General features: G+C 44.6%; 1 protein-coding gene and 1 long non-coding RNA gene across 8 annotated transcripts in view; one reads left to right on the top strand and one right to left on the bottom strand.

The window, feature by feature from the left end:
* The first annotated feature begins 14,581 nt into the window (after positions 1-14,581).
* LOC125082317 (uncharacterized) lies at positions 14,582-18,257 on the top strand. The gene is made up of 2 exons (XR_007121946.1): positions 14,582-14,786; positions 18,092-18,257. It is a non-coding gene; the product is annotated as an uncharacterized LOC125082317 (long non-coding RNA).
* The window catches only part of TTC28 (tetratricopeptide repeat domain 28), a 638,777-nt gene continuing 633,135 nt past the window's right edge, over positions 16,712-22,353 (bottom strand). For all 7 annotated transcript variants that reach the window (XM_047697785.1, XM_047697786.1, XM_047697787.1 and 4 more), the window contains one exon: positions 16,712-22,060. In XM_047697785.1, coding sequence (XP_047553741.1) covers positions 20,436-22,060 — 1,625 coding nt within the window. In that variant the 3' untranslated portion in view covers positions 16,712-20,435. The remainder of the gene's footprint in view (positions 22,061-22,353) is intronic.

The raw sequence follows: 22,353 nt of genomic DNA, 5'->3' as shown, positions 1-22,353 counted from the left end.
ATTACAGATAGAATTAGTTGACAAAAATAAGACTTGAGATAACCTCTTGATTTGGTTATATTTTATCTTTCTACATATGCATTTATCAATGTAATTTGACAAAAAAATCACTTATTATTTCAAAGAGCAGTGTTATTTCTCTCTCATGATCAACTGAGGAAAAATTTCTCAATTATACGTAAATGTATAAGTAGCATTTCTGCTTTATGTCACCTGTGGACCAGCAAATCCAAGGTGATTCTCACATTAAGAAATTTAGAATATATTGATGTTTCCTTAAGTCATGATGAATATTGTTGGCAAATTATTCTGATATGCTGTGTTGAAAGGGGAATTCTAAGTGAATCTGGAAAATAATAGAAAATGTTTATGTGTTAACCATATTTTAATCTGATGAGTTAAACATTTTACTTTCATGATATCATTTTAAGGTTCAGCTTAATTTTCAGAAAATAGAAAGTAGAGATACTTTTCATTGGCATTTTGCCCTTTAAAAAAACTTAAGATTAGCAAGATATTAGAGCTGTGGTAATTGGATGTCTTTCAGGATAATAAACCATTAAAGTTTATGAGTCACGTTAACAAAGTCCTCCTAGATCCACCATTTCCCTTTATCGGTTCATTCTACAATAAACATAAAATCCTCTGCCTGGAGTTCAGAGCACAGCAAGGGAGAGAGGAAAAAGTCAGAACAGAAACTCCAGAAAGTAGTAAGCGAGAAATGTTCAGTAACCTTTTGATCCTCAGGCTCATGACAAATGTCCAGTGCTTAGTGCCCTGCCGGGACCCCCAAAGCTTGGCTATGGCAAGACTTCCTCTCAATGACTTAGCAACTTGTCTGTGGTCTCAATGATGTAGGGACTCCCCAGACACATTTTCTAGAAGTCCTCCCAAGGCCAACTTAGTCATGGGGGGAAATTGAAGAAAAGGTAACAGAGAGCAACGTTAAGAGCTCTGGCCTTTTGGGTAGAGGAGTCACCTGATCATCCCTTGTTGGGGCTGCTGGTGGAAGCCTTGAGAAGCAGCAGGGTGTGGGCCACAAGCCAAGTCTCTGAGCATGGAGAGTATTGCCAGTTTCTGCCAGTGTTGACTCAGTGTCTCAGTGAGAAGAGCGCCATGCTGTGTCTGCTGCTCTATACCGTTCCAACTTAGGGGAGCCCTTGGGAGCTTCATGTGTCTGACCACAGACCACCACCTGATAAAACCCTCTAGTGTAACTCGTTTTCTTCCTTCACCTTCCTCATTACTTGACTCTTACTTTTGTGTGGATGGATTTGATTCTGTGCTTTTATTTACAGCTCCTCAAAATTCTTCTCAGAAGTTGAAGAGTATGTGTATGTATATGTGTTTCTGCACATGTGATTTAACAAGAACATCCAAATTAACATACACATAAAAACAGGTCTTTCAAGATTTTTGACGGCATTATGCAAATCTTATTGCATGTGGGTTTTCTTTCAAAAGAATTCTTTGATGGCAAATTTTCAAAGAAGAAAGCCATTGTTTGCAACTTATTTTTCAAACAGAATATGGTAAATGCCAGGTGCTGTTTTGCGGCCAGGATGATGTATCCAAAACCTATCCTTCTATAGAAATGGCAACATCCTTCTGTGAATTCTGAAAGTTTGAAAAACTTTCTGAGAGATTGAAATTCTGAAAGTTTGGAAAGCTACAGAGGAGTTCTCTGTGTGTTAGGATCTGAGTAAGAATGGCGTACGGAGGGTTGGGGATTGGGATGACCTTAGAAAGCAATCTGCTGTCTGTTCAGTTGTGAAGTCATTGGCATTTTCAGAACTTGTACATATAACCACTTTTACTGGGTCTTTTTTCTTTTTTTAAAGATTACGGTGAAAATAACCATTCTGAAGCCTATATGGCCAGCCCAGAGGAATTTTTCACTTCTCACTCAGTTGTTTTTGCCCAAAGAGTAGGAAAAAAACAACCCTACCATGTTACCTCTGACAGGAAACTTTAAACTCCAGAATGTTCTCTTATCCTGTACACTCATCTGCTGTGTGTTCATGATTCCTGATTAAAAATAAAGCTTTTGGTTGGTAAGTTAATGTTTTTTGATGAAGTAGCCACATGGCAATGTCCTATATTCTATTACTCTTCAGTGTCATTTGATAACGGCCATCCCACTCAGCCTTTTAAGTTATAATAAAGCTTTGTCATTTATTAAAATCTGGACAGTTATCAACTTGGGCAGGTTCCAAATTAAACTGATAACCTTGCTGTCAAAATTAGCCAGATGTTTTGGAAATTATTTTTGATCCGATGAAAGTTATCTGAGAACACCTGCATTGAACTTCCTTGTGTGAGTACATTTTCCAGAAAACCCATGATAAATGGAACCATTTTAGCAATGTTTTATTTTAACTTCTTTGGATGGAAATGTTTCCAACTTAGATTAGCAACAATTTTCAATAAAAAAAAGTTTCAGTCTTAGAATAACCTAATGAAAATCCATGTGTACCCTCTATCCTAGGAAATGAAATATAAATACAATCGAAACTGCTGGCATGTTCCAGATCATATTTCCTCCTCCGTACCCACCCTGTAAATCTGTCATAATTCCCACGCATTGTCTGTAATAGATTATTTTTACTCATCATTGTTGGTGGGGGTTTACCCATGTTGGTATGTGTGGCTCTAGTGTATTCTTTTCCAGTGCTATACATTTCATCATTCTCTTGGTACTTAAGTTGATTTTCACGTTCTGCTGTAATAATACCAAATGCATGTTCTAGTTGGTTTCTTTTGTATACATGTATCAGTTTCTATAGAATATATACTTAGGGATCAAATTGTGGAGTCATAGGCTATAAACATCTTTCATAGTTGTTACCAGTTAATTCCTAAAATGTTTACACAGTTCACAGGTCAGTTGTGTTGTAGAATGTCTTTCAGTTTGAGTTTGGCTGATGTTGCTTTGTGATTAGATTTGAGTTTGGCAAGAATATCACAGAAGTAAAGATGCGATCTTCTCGGCACATCTAGTTAAGGACCATTGTTATAAAATGGTCCGTGATTCCATTTTCTCCCATTTCCGATGATGTTTGTTTTGGTGACTTCATTACAATGATGTCTGCCAGGCTTCTCTATGTAAAGTTACTCTTTTTCTCTTTGTAATTGGGAAATAATTTGTAGAGAGTTCCTTTGAAACAAAGTAAATACCCCATTCTCCACATCCATTTCCTAGCCGCGACCGAGTAACAGGGTCCAAACTTACCCGGAAGTCTTAAAAAATAACAGAAATCTAACAGAATATGTGGAACAGTTGGATATTGACCCCTCAGATCAAGGGTGCCCCATGATTGCCCTAAGTGCTTGCCTAGAGAGAGTTTCCAGACCTCATCACAGGGAAGGGGACTCATACAAGCTTCGTGGTCTCTGTGAGCTGAGGTTGACAATGTGGGGAGGTCAGTGTGGCTAGAATTCACAGAACAGAGTAGCAGAGAGGAGAGAGTAAAACAGTTCTGGAGATAGGCAAAGAGTTCTCCTCAAGACTCTGACAAGTCTGTGAGAAACTACAAGAGGCTGGGGAGAGCCCCACCATAATGAACAGGCAGAGCAATCTGTAGAGCTCACAAGGATGGGAATAGGAATAGTTCACATTCCCAACAGCCAGAGTGGAAACACCTCATGATACACGCATTGGATAGAGTTCCCAAGATGGTTACCTCAGTGGTGTTGCTGAATTAGCCTTGGACTACAGGCTGCCCTGGTCCTAACTTAATGGAGATTAAAAGCAAGCCCTGATAAGATAAAACTGTTTCCAAGTAACGTAATGATGTCCCAGGACAAAGTGCAAGAATATTTACAGGGAAAATCCTCCCCCCGAAACCCCAGCAACTACAGTGTAGAAATTACAATGTCCAGCATCTAACCGATAATCACCAAGGATGCAAAGGAGGAAAATACAACCCTTAATGAGGAGAAGGCTCATTCAAAACTGACAAGAAATGACACAGATGATAGAATTAAACAAGGACCTTGAAACAGCAATTATATTTCTTATGTTCCAAGGTAGAGGAGAGCACAAGCATGGTAAGGAGTAATAACGAAAATCTTACGAAAAAAAAATAAGAAAGCCCCAAAACTCCCAAATATTTCTACAGGTAGAAACTATCTTATTCTTCATTAACTTTCAATTTATTCATTTTTTGTGCTTTTTGTATGGAGTCAGTTTTCCATTTTATTTAATGGATTATGACTTACTATCATTATTTATTTTGATGCCCAGATTGTACTTGATCTGGCCAGTGGAAGCCCCTAAAGTTGTCATCTGTGTCATCTGAAAATCAACATGAAATCAACCGTTTTCCAAGGAGCTCTGGTTTCTTTGAGAGAAGAATAGTATTAAGGAAGCTAGGATATGAATGTTAGGTGTTTTCATTCCTATGAGGGTATTGCTGCTGCCACTCAGAGCTAGGGAATATATATGTCTTTCAATTGATTGATTCATCAGTTGATAGATACATCACTAAGTAGATGTAAACCCATGAGTTTACATCAGTGGTTTCAGTTTCCATCCAGCACCATCAGAGGGTTCATTCTAGTTTCTGATATTTGTAACTCCAACAGTGAGATACCAGACAATGATCTAATTATCATTTGTTATCTAATATATTAACTAATTATCATTTAATACATTACCTTGTAGTAGGAAGAACGATGATGAAAACTAAAGCTGCAGTAAAGGGGATTGAACACGATGGCAAGGGAGGTTAAAACATTGCCAGGGAATTGTAAATGATGCTGCTGTAAACGTGGGGGTGCATGTACCCCTTCAAATTAGTGTTGTTGTATTTTTTGGGTGAATACCCAGTAGTGTGATTGCTGGATCGTAAGGTAGCTCTATTTTTTTTTTTTTAAGATTTTATTTATTTATTTGACACAGACAGATCACAAGCAGGCAGAGAGAGAGAGAGGAGGAAGCAGGCTCCCTGCTGAGCAGAGAGCCCAATGCGGGGTTCAATCCCAGGACCCTGGGATCAAGACCTGAGCCGAAGGCAGAGGCTTTAACCCGCTGAGCCACCCAGGCGCCCCAAGGTAGCTCTATTTTTAACTTTCTATGGACTCTCCACAGTTTTTTTTCCCCTTTTTAAAGATTTTATCTATTTATTTGACAGATCGCAAGTAGGTAGAGAGGCAGGCAGAGAGAGGGGGAAGCAGGCTTCCCGCTGAGCAGCGAACCCGATGCGGGACTCGATCCCAGGACCCTGAGATCATGACCTGAGCTGAAGGCAGCGGCTTAACCCACTGAGCCACCCAGGCGCCCCACACTGTTTTCCAGAGTAGCTGCACCAGTTTGCATTCCCACCAACAGCCCAAGAGGGTTCCCCTTTATCCGCATGCTTGCCTTGCAGCATGATCTGCAATAGCCAAATATGGAAGCAGCCCAAGTGTGCATCGACTGATGAATGGATAAAGTTGTGATATGTGTGTGTGTCTGTGTAATGGAATATTGTTCATCTGTAAAAAAGAATGGTGTATTAACTAATTGGAATTAAAAACTTAAAGTTGTCAGGGAAGGCCCTGAGGAGTGACACCAGAGCAGAAAGTGGAAGGGGGTGGTGAGTCAGCCATGTACATATCCGAGAAGGTGACCAGTGCAAAGGCTCTGGGGTAGGATTGTGCTTGGCACATGCAAGAAGCAGCAAGAAGATCTCTGGCTGGAGTGATGTGGGCAGGGAGGAGAGTGCTGGGGCCAGATCCCAGAGCAGTTCGTGGGCATTCTAGAAGGCCTTTGGCTTTGGAGGCTTTGGAACACACAGGTGAGGTGAGCCAACATCTGCTTTACAGTGGTTGCTGTGGCGGCATGTGTAGATCAGCTTGAAGGGAAGAAGGCCGGTGGGCCTGGGAGAGACCAGTGAGGAGACCATTACAGGAGTCCAGGCAATCGATGATGGGGGCTGTCAGCGGGGGGCAAGGATGTCGGGCCCAGCAGTTTGCAGGGGACTGTGTGTGATGAGTGTGAGAAAGGGAAAAGCTGAGCACAGCCTCGTTGATTTTGTCCTAACAACTGGACAGGGTTGCCATTTTACTAAAATGTAGAAGTTTTCAGAGGGAAGAAGACTGGGGAGAAAATCAGATGTTTTTGTTTTGTTTTGTTTTTAACTTTATACGTGTTGATGTATAACACAGAAAAATACACAAATCAGCATTGTACACCGTGATGAATTCTTACCAAGCAAGTAAGCAAGCCCACTCCCACCATAAGTGTAAACAATATCCTAAATTTTAACACCATCCATTTGCTATCTCTTGAACTTTATAGAAATGGAAATGTACAGTATGTATTCTGTCTGGCTTCTTTGTATTTGGGAGAGTCGCCCACTCTGGTCACTGTGTCATGTGCCGTTGGGTGAATACACCACTGTTGAATCCGTGCATTCTCTCGTTGATGGTCCAACTTATCAAACGTTTCCTTTGCACTTACTTTTTCTATCCTGTGTGAGAAACACATGCCTACCTTCAGATTGTGGGGAGTCTCTTGTGTTTTCTTTCTTTCTTTTTTTTTTATTTGACACAGAGAGATCACAAGTAGGCAGAGCAGCACACAGAGAGCACGAGGGGGAAGCCGGCTCCCCACTGAGCAGAGAGCCCAACATGGGGCTCGATCCCAGGACCCTGAGATTATGACCCGAGCCAAAGGCAGAGGCTTATCCCACTGAGCCACCCAGGTACCCCTCTTGTGTTTTCTTCTAAATATTTTCCCTGGATTTTCTGCCTTTTACTTTGACCTCTTAAATTTGGTGGCACAGTCCACCAAGAACTGGTATCGGTGTGTGGTATGTAGAGGTCAAGATGGGATTTTTGCAAATATTTATACCAGTTGACCCAGCTCCATTTACTGAAAAGTCCATCCTCTCTCCACCAATTTATGGTGTCATTTTTGTCATAAATCAGGTGTGTGGGTCTGTTTCTGGACTTCCTGTGGTGTTTCACTCATCTGTCTGTATTTGCACCGATCCCACATTGTCTTCATTGTTACAGCTTTATAATAGTGCTTCATTTCTGGCAGCAGAACTTCTTCAGCCTTGTTCTTTTCCTAGACTGCCTTGGATATTCTTGGCCCCTTTGGGTTTCCATATAAAATTTAGAATCAGCCTGTTAATTTCTACCCAAACTCCTTCTGGGGCTTTTTATGTAATTTACACACAATAAAATGTATACATTTTGAGGGCATAGTTTGACGAGTCTTGACAAACGTATACAATCATGTAATCCATACTGCAGTCGAGATATGAGAGTTTCATCAGCAGAGAAAGTTCTGTCTTGCCCTTTTCAAGTCAATCCCCCTTTCCTCCCAGAGACAACCAGTCTTTCGATTTGTCATCACCATAAGTTGGTTTTGACTATCCTAGGACTTCATATAAATGGAATCGAAGTATGACCTCATTTGTGCTTGACTATTTTTTTTAAGATTTTATTTATTTGACACACAGAGATCACAAGTAGGCAGAGAGGCAGGCAGAGAGCAGGGGGAAGCAGGCTCCCCGCTGAGCAGAGAGCCCGATGTGGGGCTTGATTCCAGGACCCTGAGATCATGACCTGAGCCTAAGGCAGAAGCTTAACCCACTGAGCCACGCAGGCACCCTATGCTTGACTACTTTTGCTCAAGTTAATGCTTCTGATAATACCTCATGGTTTGTACCTCAGTTCAGTCCTCCTTATTTTTATAGAGCATTCCATTGTATGATTGTATCACAAGTGGTTTATCCATTCAGCTGCTGATAGCCACTTGGGTTTCTTCCATGTGGGGGCAGCTATGATTAAAGCAACCGTGAGCATTCTTGTATGAGTTTCTTTGTGGGCATCTCTTTTCATTTCTCATGGGCAAATACCTAGACATGGGGTTGGGTGGGTGTACATTACGTCCTATGAGAAACTGCTGAAAAATTTCCCGAAGTGGTTGTATCATTCTACACTCCCACGAACAAGGTATGCGAGTTCTGCTTGTTCTGTAGACTCACCAGCATTTGGTGTGGCTGATCTTTTTAATGGAGCCATTCTAAACGTGGGAAGAATTTCTTCATTTTGGTTGCAGTTTGCATTCCCAGAGGACTAATGGTTGAGCACATTTTCTTTTTTTTTTTTTTTTTTTTTTTTTTTTTTTAAAGATTTTATTTATTTATTTGACAGAGAGATCACAAGCAGGCAGAGAGGCAGGCAGAGAGAGAGGAGGAAGCAGGCTCCCCGCTGAGCAGAGAGCCCGATGCGGGGCTCGATCCCAGGACTCCGAGATCATGACCTGAGCCAAAGGCAGCGGCTTAACCCACTGAGCCACCCAGGCGCCCCAGTTGAGCACATTTTCATGTGCTTTTGGCCATTTGTATATCTTCCTCTGTGAAGTGCTGTTGACATCTTTTGCCTTCATTGCTCGAGGCAAAGGATCCCAGATAAAGGTCTTTGTCAGGTCAAGTTACCACAAAAAATTATGAATATCTTCTTCTAGGCTGCACTTGCCTTTTCATTTTCTTAGTGGTATCTTTTAAAAGAGAAGAAAGCTTTAATTTTGATAGATTCTAGCTTATTAACTTTTTTCTCTTATGGTTAGTGCTTTTTGTGTTTTAGGAAATGTTTGCCTGACTCAGGATCAAAGATCTTCTCCTGTGTACAAAGTTGTATCACTTTACATCTAGGTTTATGATCCATTTTGAATTAATTTTTGAGTGTGGTTTGAGGTAGTTGTTTGTCTTTCTAGATGATATGCATTTGTTTCAGTACCATATTTTGAAAATACTGTTCTTTCCCGGTTGGATTACTTTGACACTCTACTGTAAACTAGTTGACCGTGTATGTCTGGGCTCTTTTCTCTTCATGTATTTCTGACTCTGTCCACTAATCTACTAGTTTATATGACAAAACTACACAGTCTTATTTACTATAGCTTTAAAGTAAATTTTGAAGTCAACATCTTCAAGTTTGTTTTGACTTTTCTAGATTCTTAGCATTGCCAATAAGTTTTAGATGTAACTTGTCAGTTTCTGATAAAAAGTCTGCTACGACTTTTTTTCCTGCCAATACTTTGGTTTCAATTATGTTGACTCTATTAAATATCTCATCCATGAACATAGTATCTCTCTCAATTTATGCCATGAACATAGTATCTCTCTCAGTTTATACTCTTTCTCAGTGATGTTTTATAGTTTTCAATGTAGATGTCTTCTCTTTTGTTACATTTTATCTATTTTTTCATCAACTTTACTGAGGTATAATTTACATATTCTAAACTATGCCTCTTATACCTGGACAGTGCAGTGTGTTTTAATTATTTTATCTTGATTGATGTAATGATAAGCAGAACAAGTTTTATTTTCTGATGTTTTTTGCTGGTTTACAGAGCTATGATTGTATTTACACTCAGTTGTGATGTCTCTTAAAATCCTTTTATTCTTGAAGGCTCCCTAGCCTCTATTTTTTTCTTTATAATATTGGTTTGTTTATACGTACATATAAATTATTATATTAAGATGAAAATTCAGATTCTCAGTCACACCATGTTTTGGTTGCTCAAGAGCTACACGTGTCTAGTGGCTGCTGTATCAGATACCACAGGTTTCCTCACTGCAGGGAGTTGTAGCTAAAAGCTCTCAGGTGGCCCCACCTTCTGGAGTCACCTCATCATTTTCTCATGATGTTGTGTAACACATTCTAATAATCTCTGTATTTAACAGTCAGTTGAAAGTGATACATATTTAAAAGCTTAATGAAATGCAGATTTGACTTTTAAGACTACCTGTAAGTGATGCTCTATCCTTTGTACTGCATTACGAAGGACTAAGAATTGACCACAGATTTTGCAACATGGTTGTAGCTGTTGATCTTGTCCTGAGGGCAAAGTCTTGATTCAAGGGGGTGGTTCAAGAGAGAAGAGGAGGAGTGGAATTGGCCACACCAACAATGACAAAAAGGAGGAAGTTTTTGGTTCTGAAAGACACAGGAAATGGTGTGTTCACTGGATGGGGATACGGAGCTAAACTGGAGAGATTACAGCATGTTAATGTGCTGATAGGAGTGATTCATCTGGGAGGAGAAGTCTGACGGTGCAGGAGATCAGGGGTCACTGACACGATCATTGCTGGTAGGCAAGTGAGAGTGGGTCTGGCTAGTGGAGCTGTTGGCCCAGGAGAGCGGCCCCGTGGCTCTCCCCCGACAAGAAGGTGAGCATGAGTCATAAGAAGGTACACTGACTTCTTTTCTGATTGATTCTGTTATTTACTTCTATCCACATGTCCAGAACCGAGGAGAAGTACCGGATGGACTCAGGCTTCCATATTTTGTGTGCTCTTCTGTTTCGTGCACATCTTACCTCCTTTACTGTCCACCTCTGTCTTCGGTTTGTCAGTTCGTCTGACTCTACAGCCTCCCTCCCTGTTCCACTTCCTACTTTTATTCTGCCATAAGTTCAAACATCCACAGATGTGGCCATTAAATCAAAAGAAAAAGAGTCCCATTCAGGCTGCCCCAAATGGGAAGAAACTGAACGTGGAAGTGTAGAGTGGCCTGGAACGCGGCTCCCTCAGGGACTTCCTGTGCTTCCAAAATGCCTTTGCTTCTGTTCCTTTCTCCTTTCTCTACCACCGGCTTCCTCTGCTAACTCAGTTTTGGCACCTCCGTGACTCTGGCTGTGCGCACACGGCTCTCTTGGCCCCACGGACCACAGTTTACGTCCTCCCCTTGCAGCCGCAAAGACCTGATCTCGGCCTGGACTGAATTCCTGAGAAAAGGAGTCTGATTGCAGGGATTTTCTCCTGGAGCTCTGCGTATGATCCCAGAGAGAGCGGTATCTAATTAAGTGACATATACAAGCTTTATTTTACGGACTTGTAAACATCTCTTTTAACTTTTTGTTTATTTTTTATTGGCTACATTCTGTTTATCACAACAGACCCTCAGCAAATACTTGTAGAATGAATGACTTTTGAAATGATCGATAAGAATTGCCTTTCCTGTGTGGTTGGGTTATGGACATCGCGCAGGGTATGTGCCATGGTGAGTGCTGTGAAATGTGTAAGCCCGGTGATTCACAGACAACCCTGGGGCTAATAATACATTATATGTTAATAAAAATTTTTAAAAAAGAATTGCCTTTCCTGAATTACATATCAGTTTTCATTTCCTTTTGTGCTTTTGGTTCAAAAAGAAAATGCTGGGGGGCGCCTGGGTGGCTCAGTGGGTTAAGCCGCTGCCTTCGGCTCAGGTCATGATCCCAGGGTCCTGGGATCGAGCCCCACATCAAGGCTCTCTTCTCAGCATGGAGCCTGCTTCCCCCTCTTTCTCTGCCTGTCTCTCTGCCTACTTGTGATTTCTCTCTGTCAAATAAATAAATAAAATCTTTAAAAAAAAAAATGCTGTACTTCAGAAAGCTCCGTGTATGAAGAAAATTCGACTTCTGGCAAAATGCTGCCAACGCAAATCAGAATTCAAATTCATTGACCTGTCCCAATTAGAGAAGAAAGTAGACTTTTGAGTTCTGCCACAGGGATTTAAAGTTATTTTAGAATTTTTTTTTTAAAGATTTTATTTATTTACTTGACAGAGAGAGATCACAAGTAGACAGAGAGGCAGGCAGAGAGAGAGAGAGAGAGGGAAGCAGGCTCCCTGCTGAGCAGAGAGCCCGATGCGGGACTCGATCCCAGGACCCTGAGATCATGACCTGAGCCGAAGGCAGCAGCCTAACCCACTGAGCCACCCAGGCACCCCTTATTTTAGAATTTTAAAACGTTTTATTTCATATAAATATATTGAGAATATTTATGTATTTAAGAATATTATTATTCTCTGAAGCCCAAATGCACAGTTGCTACAAATTTAATAAATATCTTGAGATTGGATGCAAATTCAGTTGAGAGGCAAAATGTTTCCTTAATGCTAACTTGTCTCTTTAATGCGTTTGGATCCAGATGTTTCGACCTCATTTGCTGGAGTGGATGCAGCATTAGCCTGTCAGTTCCCTGCTGTTTACCATTATTTAGTGTTATTAGACACCGTGAGTGTTCATGTAAGAAAGGCTTTAAACTGAGAAAGGTACCAAGCTGCACTCCATGCCCAGAAATTCTGAGGTTAAAAACAACAAAACAAAGTGACAATAAATGTTTAGAATACGAATATTGAGAAGCAGCTACAGTGGCCACAAGCAGCCCTGCTTGTCCCCGTCTTTGGATTAGCTGTCAGCCAAGGTCCCCGAGCATATCACCACATCCTCATGAAGAGCCATTCTCCCCGTCCAGGAATCATCTAACCTTATATTCCACAGTTGGGTGTGCAGACTTTGTAGCAGGAACAGAAAACATAAACTGTGTTTCCAAAGGTAGTAGGGACCACACTGTCCTCATAAATCCTTGTGTGGTGCTCAGATTCACTCTGTGGATTATCATGCTGAAATCGATTTCTACTTCAGCAGTAATACAGGATATATATCGTTCTTAAGAAATGGTAGAACTGCTTCGAATCCCTTCACACTGGGGCGGCTGGCTGGTTCATTCGGTTAAGCGTCCGAGTCTTGGTTTCAGCTCAGGTCATGATCTCAGGGTCACGAGATTGAACCCTACGTTAGGCGCATTGGAGCGTGAGTATGGAGTCTGCTTAAGAGTCTCTTTGGTGGGGCGCCTGGGTGGCTGAGTGGGTTCAGCCTTTGCCTTCGGCTCAGGTAATGATATTGGGGTCCTGGGATTGAGCCCCACATCGGGCTCTCTGCTCAGCTGGGAGCCTGCTTCCCCATCTCTCTCTCTACCTACTTGTGATCTCTCTCTCTGTCAAATAAATAAAATATTAAAAAAAAAAAAAAGAGTCTCTTGCCCTTTCCTTCTGCCCCCTCCCCGCAGCTTAAAAAAAAAAAAAAAAAAAGGAATTTCCTTTCCATTGACCTACATATTTCATTGTTCTTGTGGGAGGAGTATAATAGATTTGCTTCTTGTCCAATTACAGTGTGAACCATAGACTCCAGCCTCTCAAGTTCTCTGGCGTCTAATGACTGTCGGTCGTCCATATCTGAGTGAGTTTGTAGATGCCCTTGGGCTCAGTGCTCTGGCGCCTCGGGAACACCGTGTGTGTGTTCATCGAGCAACAAAGACTCATGCTCCAGGAACTCATGCAAAGATCCACTTTCAGTTTGTTTTCCTACTTTCAAAAACACAGGGACTAATGGCCCGTATTTTGTTTAGGGTATTTATGTCTGGATTCACAAATGAAATGGCCCTTCGTTTCCTTTTCTTATATGATCTGTTGTTGATCTGAGAACTAAGAATACCATCATGAAATGATTTGAGTATCTTTTCTTATTTTTATATTTTCTTAAATAATTTGAAAAGATAAGGGATGTTCTGGCCCTCGGAGAGTTGCTGGGACACGGGTAAGCCGTCTGGGCCTGTGTGATTTTGAAGAGTTGGGTGAAAGGCACGGGGGTACGATTGCCATTTTAGCTTCCCAGCCTTTGGGTGTTTGTTTTTTTCTTTTCCTTCTTCTTTATTCATGTTTTCCCTAAAAGTTGAGAGAATCTGATTTCCTATTGTACCGTTGGTAATAGTACTTTTGACTCCTCCTGAAATTCCTCACGGAGAAGCGTGTGCTTCGGAACCAGCAGAGCTGTGTGGTGCCCGCCGCGCAGCTGGAGCTCCCTTGGCTCCTGTCCCCAATGAGGCGCCACCGTCTTGCAGTCCCCGTCTGTCGGTCCCCACATTTCTAGACACCTCAGCCACATGTGCGTGCCTGAACCATGTTAGGTGCCACTTTGCATTTTCACATATATTGCCACAACATTTTTCCTAGTGTTTTGTAATCTCTGCTGCACTTTTAGCCATGTCCACTTTTTCTTTTTTCCTTTTTCTGTCTCTCCCACAGATACATGTTGCCATAGACGATCAGTCCCTAGAAATGAGCATATTGTATCTTTTTTGCAAGCTTTGCCTTCTCAATCTTCTGCATTGCTTTTCAGTTTCTTACTCTTCTTACGCCCTTCTTTTCTCTCTGGATTTACTCTTCTGATCACTTCTAGGCGGGGTCACGTAGCTCGCAGTGGCTGCTCTTCCCTAACATTCACCCACGCACATCACCGCTGGGGCTGCCTAGCCTGACGCCCCTCCTTATCAGCTGGGGCTCCGGCAGGGACGCATTTTGAATGCCACCTGTGAATATCAACATTTAGGGCTACAAGTTTTTCTTTTCCATGCTACTGTAACTGCATCTCACTAGTTTTTTATGGGATGTTAGATTCCTTTTATTCTTAAGCTATGCTATAATTTACATATTCCTGAAAGCATGGAAGCAGAAATAAAATTATCTATTGTACTTTATTGGGTGAAAATGCGATTATTTGTGGACTGCTGCTTGGATTTCTGGGCTTAAATAAGAAACATTTTTATTTTTAATAAAGGAAAACCCACAAACACCCAGGGTGGCTCTGGAGGCATCTACCAGTTTGGATTTGTAGTATTTTCTCATTTCTCTTAGGAGCACTTTTATGGTTCATGTGTTGTGTCGTGCATTTTAAAATATCTAAGTGACTGGAAACTTCCATTATCACCTTGTTATTCATGCTAACTGAATTGTACTGTTTTGTGATAACGGATTCCTCAGGATTTGCCGAGGATTGCTCCGTGGCCTGTACAGGATTGGTTTCCATCATATGTCCCACGTGCGCTTGGGAAGAACGTAGATTCCCGTCAGGGGCCGGGTTCTCTGCGGCTGCATTTCTCGAGCCTGTTGGCTGAGCTGCTGAGATCTACTGTATGCTCACTGCGTGGCATCTTTCATCTGGCAATTACTGAGAGTGGAAGGTGAGATCTCCCATTAGAATAGTATAGTCTTGGGGTGCCTGCGTGGCTCAGTCGGTTAAGTGGCCAACTCTTGATTTTGGCTCAGGTCATGATCTCAGTGTCCTGGGATCGAGCCCCAGGTTGGGCTCTGCACTCAGCAGGAAGCCTGCATTAGAATTGTCTGCCCCTCCCCCATCTGCTCACTCTCTAAAATAAGTAAGTAAATCTTTAAATAATAATAGTAATAATAAAAGTATAGTCTTCCAAACCCATAGTTCTGTCAATTTTTACTTTATCAATTTTGAAATGATATGATTAGCTGCATACAAAATTTAGAATTTTGCCCTTCTGCTAAGGTTTTTTAACATTAGAAAATGGGTCTTCTTGGTTTTTATTAGTGCCTTTTACTTTCTATTATGTTGATCCTTTGGTTGTCAACCATTGGGCCTTATGCTTGGTAAGTTTATTTGTCCCCCCCACCCCCGGAGAGGCATATCGTTTTTTAAGGAGCATGTGGCGTAGTGCCATCATCATTCTCCTTTTTGTTTAGTTCATTCAATTACATTTATAACTGGGGCGCCTGGGTGGCTTAGTTGGTTAAGCATCTGCCTTTGGCTCAGGTCATGATCCCAGGGTCCTGGGATCAAGCCCCGCATCAGGCTCCCTGCTCGGCAGGAAGCCTGCTTCTCCCTCTCCCACTCCCCCCGCTTGTGTTCCCTCTATTGCTCTGTCTTTGTTAAATAAATAATCTTTTTAAAAAATTACATTTATATGGGGGCGTCTGGGTGGCTCAGTGGGTTAAGCCGCTGCCTTCGGCTCAGGTCATGATCTCAGGGTCCTGGGATCAAGCCCCGCATCGGGCTCTCTGCTCGGCAGGGAGCCTGCTTCCTCCTCTCACTCTCTCTGCCTGCCTCTCTGCCTGCTTGTGATCTTTCTGTGTCAAATAAATAAATAAAATCTTTAAAAAATTTTTAAAAATTACATTTATAATTACTAGTAATCTTTCTTTTATGCTGTTTAATATCTGTCCTGCTTTTTAAAAATGGTTTCTGTTGCTCTTTTTCTATTCCTTTAGATCAACCAAGCTTTTAAAACGACTTTTTTCCCCTCCACTAGCTAGTTCGGTATAACCCTCTATTTCTATTTGTGTGTTTTCATGTATTTAACTTTCACAACAAATAATCTACTCTTTGTTCTCTTCCTAAACAACCTTTAACAATTTAACTTCCTAGTTTTACATTTTATTGTCCAGTATTTTAATTTTTTATTACTACTCCAATGAGATGTTAGGTGTTTTTAAAGATTTTATTTATTTGAGAGAGAAAGAGCCCAAGTGGGGATAGGGGCAGAGGGTGAGGGAGAAGCAGCTTCTCACTGAGAGCAGAGACAGACATGGGCTCAATCCAAGGACCTTGAGACCATGACCTGAGCCGAAGTCAGATGCTTAACCGACTGAGCCACCCAGGCGCCCTGAGATGTTTGTTTTTATACAATCAGTATATTTTCTTAATTTAGTCACATTTACTCAGTCATCTGTCCACTAGTCCTTCATGCCTCTCAGATTTTACACGGAGGATTGTTTTCCTTCTTCCTGGAATACTTCTTTTGGAAGCTTCTTTAGTTACAGGGATCTGGTGGTAATGAACTCTGGTTTTGTTTATCAGCACACTTACACAACTCTGGAATTTTCTGGTCCTCCAACTGTGATCACAGATCAGAAGCATTCAGTCCTGTCATTCACCACCGACCCCAGGGCCCCATGCCTCGGAGGTGCCAAAGCCCGTGTGCACCCCCAGCTTTCCTCCCAGCAAACATGAGGTTACGGTGTACGTCTCAGGAGACTTCAGACTGACATACTGCTCGTTAATGACACACAACCGTTCCGTGTGCTCGAAGAAACCCAGAAAGTGTGGGACGTGTACAGGAAGCGATTCAGATAACAGCACTTAAAACCGAGGGAACTCATGCTTTAATAGACACTGAAATCACAAAGGAAGGCCAAGTGCCTTAACAATTTCAATAAAAATATGAAGTTCTTTTTACATGGTAGATTTCGTAATATAAAAAGTTTAATGCCATCTGGAAACTGTAATTTACAAAAAAAAAAAAAGTCCACATAGGCCAAAGATGGCTAACACTGCATACAAGGGGGGTTGAGTGCCAAGTGGGGGAGGCGTCTGAGGAGGGGAGAGGTGAGCGCCTGTGTCCTTACATGGACTATCTTTGAAAGACCTGTCGCAAACAAGGGCCTGGTCCACAAACCACACGTACAATCCTTGTAGGTAAAACAAAAACGTGTGTGATGAAAATTGGGCAATTTTCACCCTCTGCCTGCTTACTAAAAGCAACCAGAGTATTGCATGGTATTTTCTCTAAACTGAATTGAAACTAAGAAAGTGACCGTGGGAGGCGGTGGGACAGGAGCCTCACAGGGGACTTGCTACAGTGACCCCCCCCACCGAGACCCACTGGGACAGCACGAGCAGGGGAAGGACAGTGTGCGCAGCCCCTCCTCCCCTGCCGAGACCCAGGGAGCATCCACATGGACCACGATGCGTTTCAAACGGGACGCAGGTGAGGACTTTGTTTCACTACACACTAACGTGGCTCAAAATGTGAGTTTTGGAGTTTTTGTCTTGGTATTTTTGACTTAACTGAAGTCAGTGAAGGAGCTGAGTGGTTTGCTGGTGCGGATTCAGACAGGATCTGCCTGGCTCTGTGGTCCTACCAGGGTTCCTAGGAGAGGGACGTTTTATTGCTCGTGTTGAGTGTATTCGCCTCTGGTGGAGCGGAACAGGGGCAGGACAGTCCAGTTTCCTGAGCTGAGAAAGAAATCTGGCCAGTGCTCTCCGCATATAGTGAGGAAAAGATCTTTTGGTAAATTTTACCCATGTCCACTGACTCATTCCAGACGGGCCGGAGAGCCATGGGCTGTGCGGGAGGCCTCCGCTTCTCGCCGCGTGGCTCAGGTGCCCACGCATAACAAGTTTAACCACAACTTGCCCCTCACTTTCCCTAGACCGTAGAAACAAAACATTCTAATTATGTTGTCTGTCCCCTACACCAGTAGTCAGCAAACCTTTTCTTAAAAGGTCAGGCATTAGGTATTCTAGGTTTTGTCGACCACGAGGCAAAATCAAGAATATGACGCCGGAGCTGACAGAACGATTTAAACACGTCCGATCCAGTCCTTTCTCCTGGCTCTAACAACCCCGGCCTCTGAGCAGACTTAGCCTGTGGGTCATCGTCTGCCTGCCCCTGATCTGCCCAAAGAAGTCTGTGAATTAAACAGTCTCACGTCATTTTTAGGTGCACGTGTTTTTCAGGGGAGGAGCCTGAAAAAGGAACTTTGATGTGACGTCCTTCTCACTCACAAGGAAAACACCGACACTGACAGTAAACATAAAGAAGTGGCAACTCTACGGTGATTTTCAGATTGTTCTTACCATTTTTATCACGTTTGCTTTCCTTCATCAAAACTTCTATCTAGGAACCCCCCCCCCAAAAAAAAAAGAAAAAAGAAAAAAAATCACACCAGTTGGTTTTCCAACATGAAACCTAAAACAACAACATAGTTAGGACTAAAACCAGGTTGGGGTCACGAGTCCTCCTCGCGGCTTGGTAACCATGGGAAGCAGGGGGGGTGGAGGGTGTGCAGAGGTGGGCAAACCGGTGCGCTTACAGGGGGCACAGACCCTAGGCCTGTCCTCCAGGGCTCCTTGGCACTTGGGAAAGAGGCTGAGAAAGGAACAGCCCAACTATCTACGCGGGTTCAGAAACTGACTGAGGTTTCGTTTTTGCTGCTGAGGACCTGATTTTGCTATCTAAACGCACAGTGCTATAAACTTGCTTCCACTGGCTACTCTGGTACTTTATTACCGTTCATTTGTTCCCTACTGATATAAAGAACCACACAAGTACTTGCTTCTTTATAAAGGATTTGTCTTCCAGTGTTGGGGTCAGGGCTAGAATGGGACATCCTTAGTGTCTTTTGCCAACATGGCTACGGGGTAAAGGCAAAGACTGCTGTGACATAGCTGAGTAAATATTCTCCTTTCCTCTTTTCAGGGTACACAGAGGAATGGTATGTTTAGAAAGTGAGAGCCTACCCAAGGTTAAAATCTCTCCTTGGAGGTCTCCTGCCAGGCCTTGCCTGTCTGCTCCATGTGGTGTGGGACACCGCCTCGTGGAGAGAGTGGTCAGGTTTTCGTTTTAGAATTATGTAAAAAGAGTTTAAATTCTCCCACGAAACTTAGTACTAATAGGACTTTTAGCATTTCATTTCTTTACAAGTTAATGCTCACTGCCCCCCCACCCAGACTACCGCTCGTCTCAGCTGGCTTCAACTTCCCTGTACTGTCACAGCTGGAGGACAGTCCGCCCGTTTGTCCAGGACACTTTCAGGAATACGTGTTTCCTTGCTCAGCCGTAACTCGGACGGCACCCCCAACCCCCGCAAGAGCCCCCTGCTTCCAGGCCGTGGACGTGAACATGAACGTACTGTGGGAAGGGAGGGGGCTGGTCCCGGCTAAGGGGCGGGTGCCCGGCTGCTAGCAGATGTTGGGTGCCGGAGCATGGGAGCTGGGGCAGACTTAGAGGAGAGAGGTGTTCGAGGCCTAGAGTTGGGAGAAGAGAATAAAATGAAGCAGCTGCTGAGGGATGGGAGCTGGAAGTTCCATTCTGGTTAAGTCGAGTTAGCTGTGGAAGTTCTGGGTTTTTTTTTGTTTTGTTTTGTTTTGTTTTGTGTTTTTTTATGTTTACAAGGAAACTGACTATTTCAACCTTTCCCCCCCAAACTTGACAGTTACTTATTGATGACTATTCAAAATTGGACATTTTAAAAAATTTGAGCTTTTAAAAATAATAGCTATAAATGCAAAGTACTATTGATCATAAAACCGAGTTGTTTATCCACGTACAAAAAAGGTCAATAATGTTTTAAAAGCACAAAGTTGCATTTTAAATCGCAATTGCATAGTTCTAAAATGCCTGGAGAAAAGTTACATAAAATTTTTAAGAAAATTCAAGTTTGGCTGACAGTGGGGCCCCATGGACGTCTCAGAGCTCGCGGGAGCCGAGCCGAGCTGAGGAAGGAAGCGCTGTGGCAACGTGAGTTATTGCATTGCTACTGTTATGGGACCCGGATCAGGGGACGCTACAGTTTCAGGACACGTCATTGGCATTTTAAAAACCACTGTTTTTGGCTAATATCACACTTTCATGTAGAATTCGACTTAGATTTTATATATCCCACCCCCAACGAGCACCTGAAAGCCTTAAGAAAAAAGCTCTATTTGTATTTCTGTGTATAAAAGGTACTGCGTATCTACCTCTTAGCAAAATATGTGCTCCCTTTCCTCTCCCCACCCCAGAACCATGACCGTTTGCGTACAAAAATCCTGTTGAAGAATCACATCAAAGATGAGAAGCAGGGAGTTCAAGGTAAACATCGGGCGAAGTATGTAGAAAACTGCCTGGGCCTCCCGTGCCAACCCCACAGGAGTCCCGGCTCCGGGGCCCAGAGTTGCCAGCGGCCCTGCGCATGGGGCCCGCGCCCCGAGAGCGCGCCCAGCGTGAGGTGGCTGGCGGTTGCGTGGGGTGACCGCGCTCAGCCGAGGGGGAGGGCCCCCGCAGCTGCTGCACCCTGAGTCCGCGGGTACAGAAAAAGCTTCAGCATTTGGAGGAAGGAAAAAATCTTCCCGGGGACAGAAACTTGTAGCCGTTTCCAGAAGGCAGTCTGAGCGGGCGGGCGGGCGCCGGGGGCCCGGAGGGCAGGGGCAGCGCGCCCAGCGCCGTGGTCTCCGTGCGCCAGTGGCCGTTCGGAGGGGCCTTCTGGGGCGCTTCTCCGGGCGGCTGCAGGGACAGCTCCTTCAGTTCCAGCTTGTCCACGCCTTCCTCCTTCTTGTTGTGCCGCGGGGACAGGTTGAGCAGGCTGAGCACGTCCCTCTTGGAAGTCATCGTGCCGGGGGCGCCCCGGAATATTTTCACGGGTCCCGTGGGATGCTGGGGCGCGCTCTGCCAGAACATCTTGAGGTTGTGGACGGCCTGCACCTTCTCGTCGATGGCCGCCATCTTCAGCCTGTCCACGTCGGGGGCGTCGGCGGGGCTGGAGCGTGCCGAGCCGGCCGAGGAGTAGGAGAGCGCTGGGGACGGCGCGCTCCCGGCAGGAGACTGGTGGCCCGAGCTCGGGGACGCGTTCCGGGGGGACTTGGAGATGTGGGCGCTGTACGGAGAGCTGGGGTACTTCAGTTTGAAGAGCGGCTGGTCGGGGAGAGAAGTCTGGGAGTCGGAGCCGGGCGACGGGCGGCCGCTGTGCTGGCTCGGGCTGGCCTTGACGGACGCCTCGGAGGCCGTGGGGCTGCTGTATCCTGAACTCACCTTGGGGAGGGACGAGCTCCTGGTGGGGGGCTTTGGTTTCAGGGGGACCGGCGACGGCTGGCTCTTAGGGTGGGAGAGGGCCGGCCTGCTGAACGCGCTGGTTTCCGACGCTCGGAAGACAGCCGCGCCGTTGGGCGCCGCGAGGCCCTCCTCGGGGCTGCTGCTCTTGCTGGCCTGGCTGCCGCCCCTCTGCAGACGCTCCACCGCGATGAGATGACTCTGTGTCTCCTCTAGAATTTTCTGCGCTAACTCCTGCGGATCAAGCTTTGGGTTGCTTTCTTCTTGGGATTTCACGGTGCTGTCCGTTTCTGTGCTAGACTGGTCCGATTCTCCCGTGTCGGAACTGGCCAGCTTCCCCACCTTTTGGAAGGGGGAGTTTGGGCTGGGAATCAGAGTCATTTTAACTGGAGAATTGGGTGTGCTGACGCTCCCCTTGGAGCTTACGGAAACTTTCACACCTCCAGCCGGCCCCACGTGACACTGTTTGTGATCTGGTGAGAAGTGCGTCTTTCTGGTTTCCTGGTAGGCCGCCAAGGGCTCCGTGCTGATGATGGAAAAGCCCTCGTATTCTTCTTCTTCTTTGCTGCCAGCAGGGCCGGTCTGGGGGGACAGCTGGCCCCGCGGCAGGGTGCATCGCTGTGGGTAGGCGTTCTTGGACCGGTCATAGTCCTGCCGGCCTCGGGGACCCCCCGCTTCCGACACAGCCTCGGGTTTGGAGACGAAGCTCATGGAGGAGGCGATGGAGCTCAGACTGTACACAGAGATGGCGTCAGAGGCGATGCTGTCCGCGCCGGTGGGGGAGAAGGGGGGATGCTGGTAGCTCAAGGGCAGGGCGTTGGAGACTGACTGGGCTGAGGCCAGAGACTCCAGGGAGGACGAGCTATCAAGGCTGAGGCGCTTGGGCAGCTCAGTAGAATCTAAGACAAAACACAGGTGCCCAGAGGGCAGTTAGAACTCCCTGTGGTTTACTCTTTCAAAATCGCAAGCATCCTCACATGCAGAGAAGCTCGCAGGAAACCATGCGGGTGCTGCTCTCGCACGATTGGAATTTATGTCATGCTCCCGAAGCACACGGTCCTGTTGCAGAGAGTAAACTTAACTCTGAGCCAAGAACACTCGGAGAGCGCCAGGCCCAGCCGGCCCCAGCCCCCTTCCGCGCCGCCTCCACCATGCTCCCATCTCACAGGACCCCACGTCAGCCTGGGCCTCT

The sequence above is a fragment of the Lutra lutra genome, chromosome 12 (genome assembly GCF_902655055.1).
Source record: "Lutra lutra chromosome 12, mLutLut1.2, whole genome shotgun sequence".
NCBI lineage: Eukaryota > Metazoa > Chordata > Mammalia > Carnivora > Mustelidae > Lutra > Lutra lutra.
Note: the sequence above shows the minus strand (reverse complement) of the source record. Positions and strands in the feature narration are given on the sequence as shown.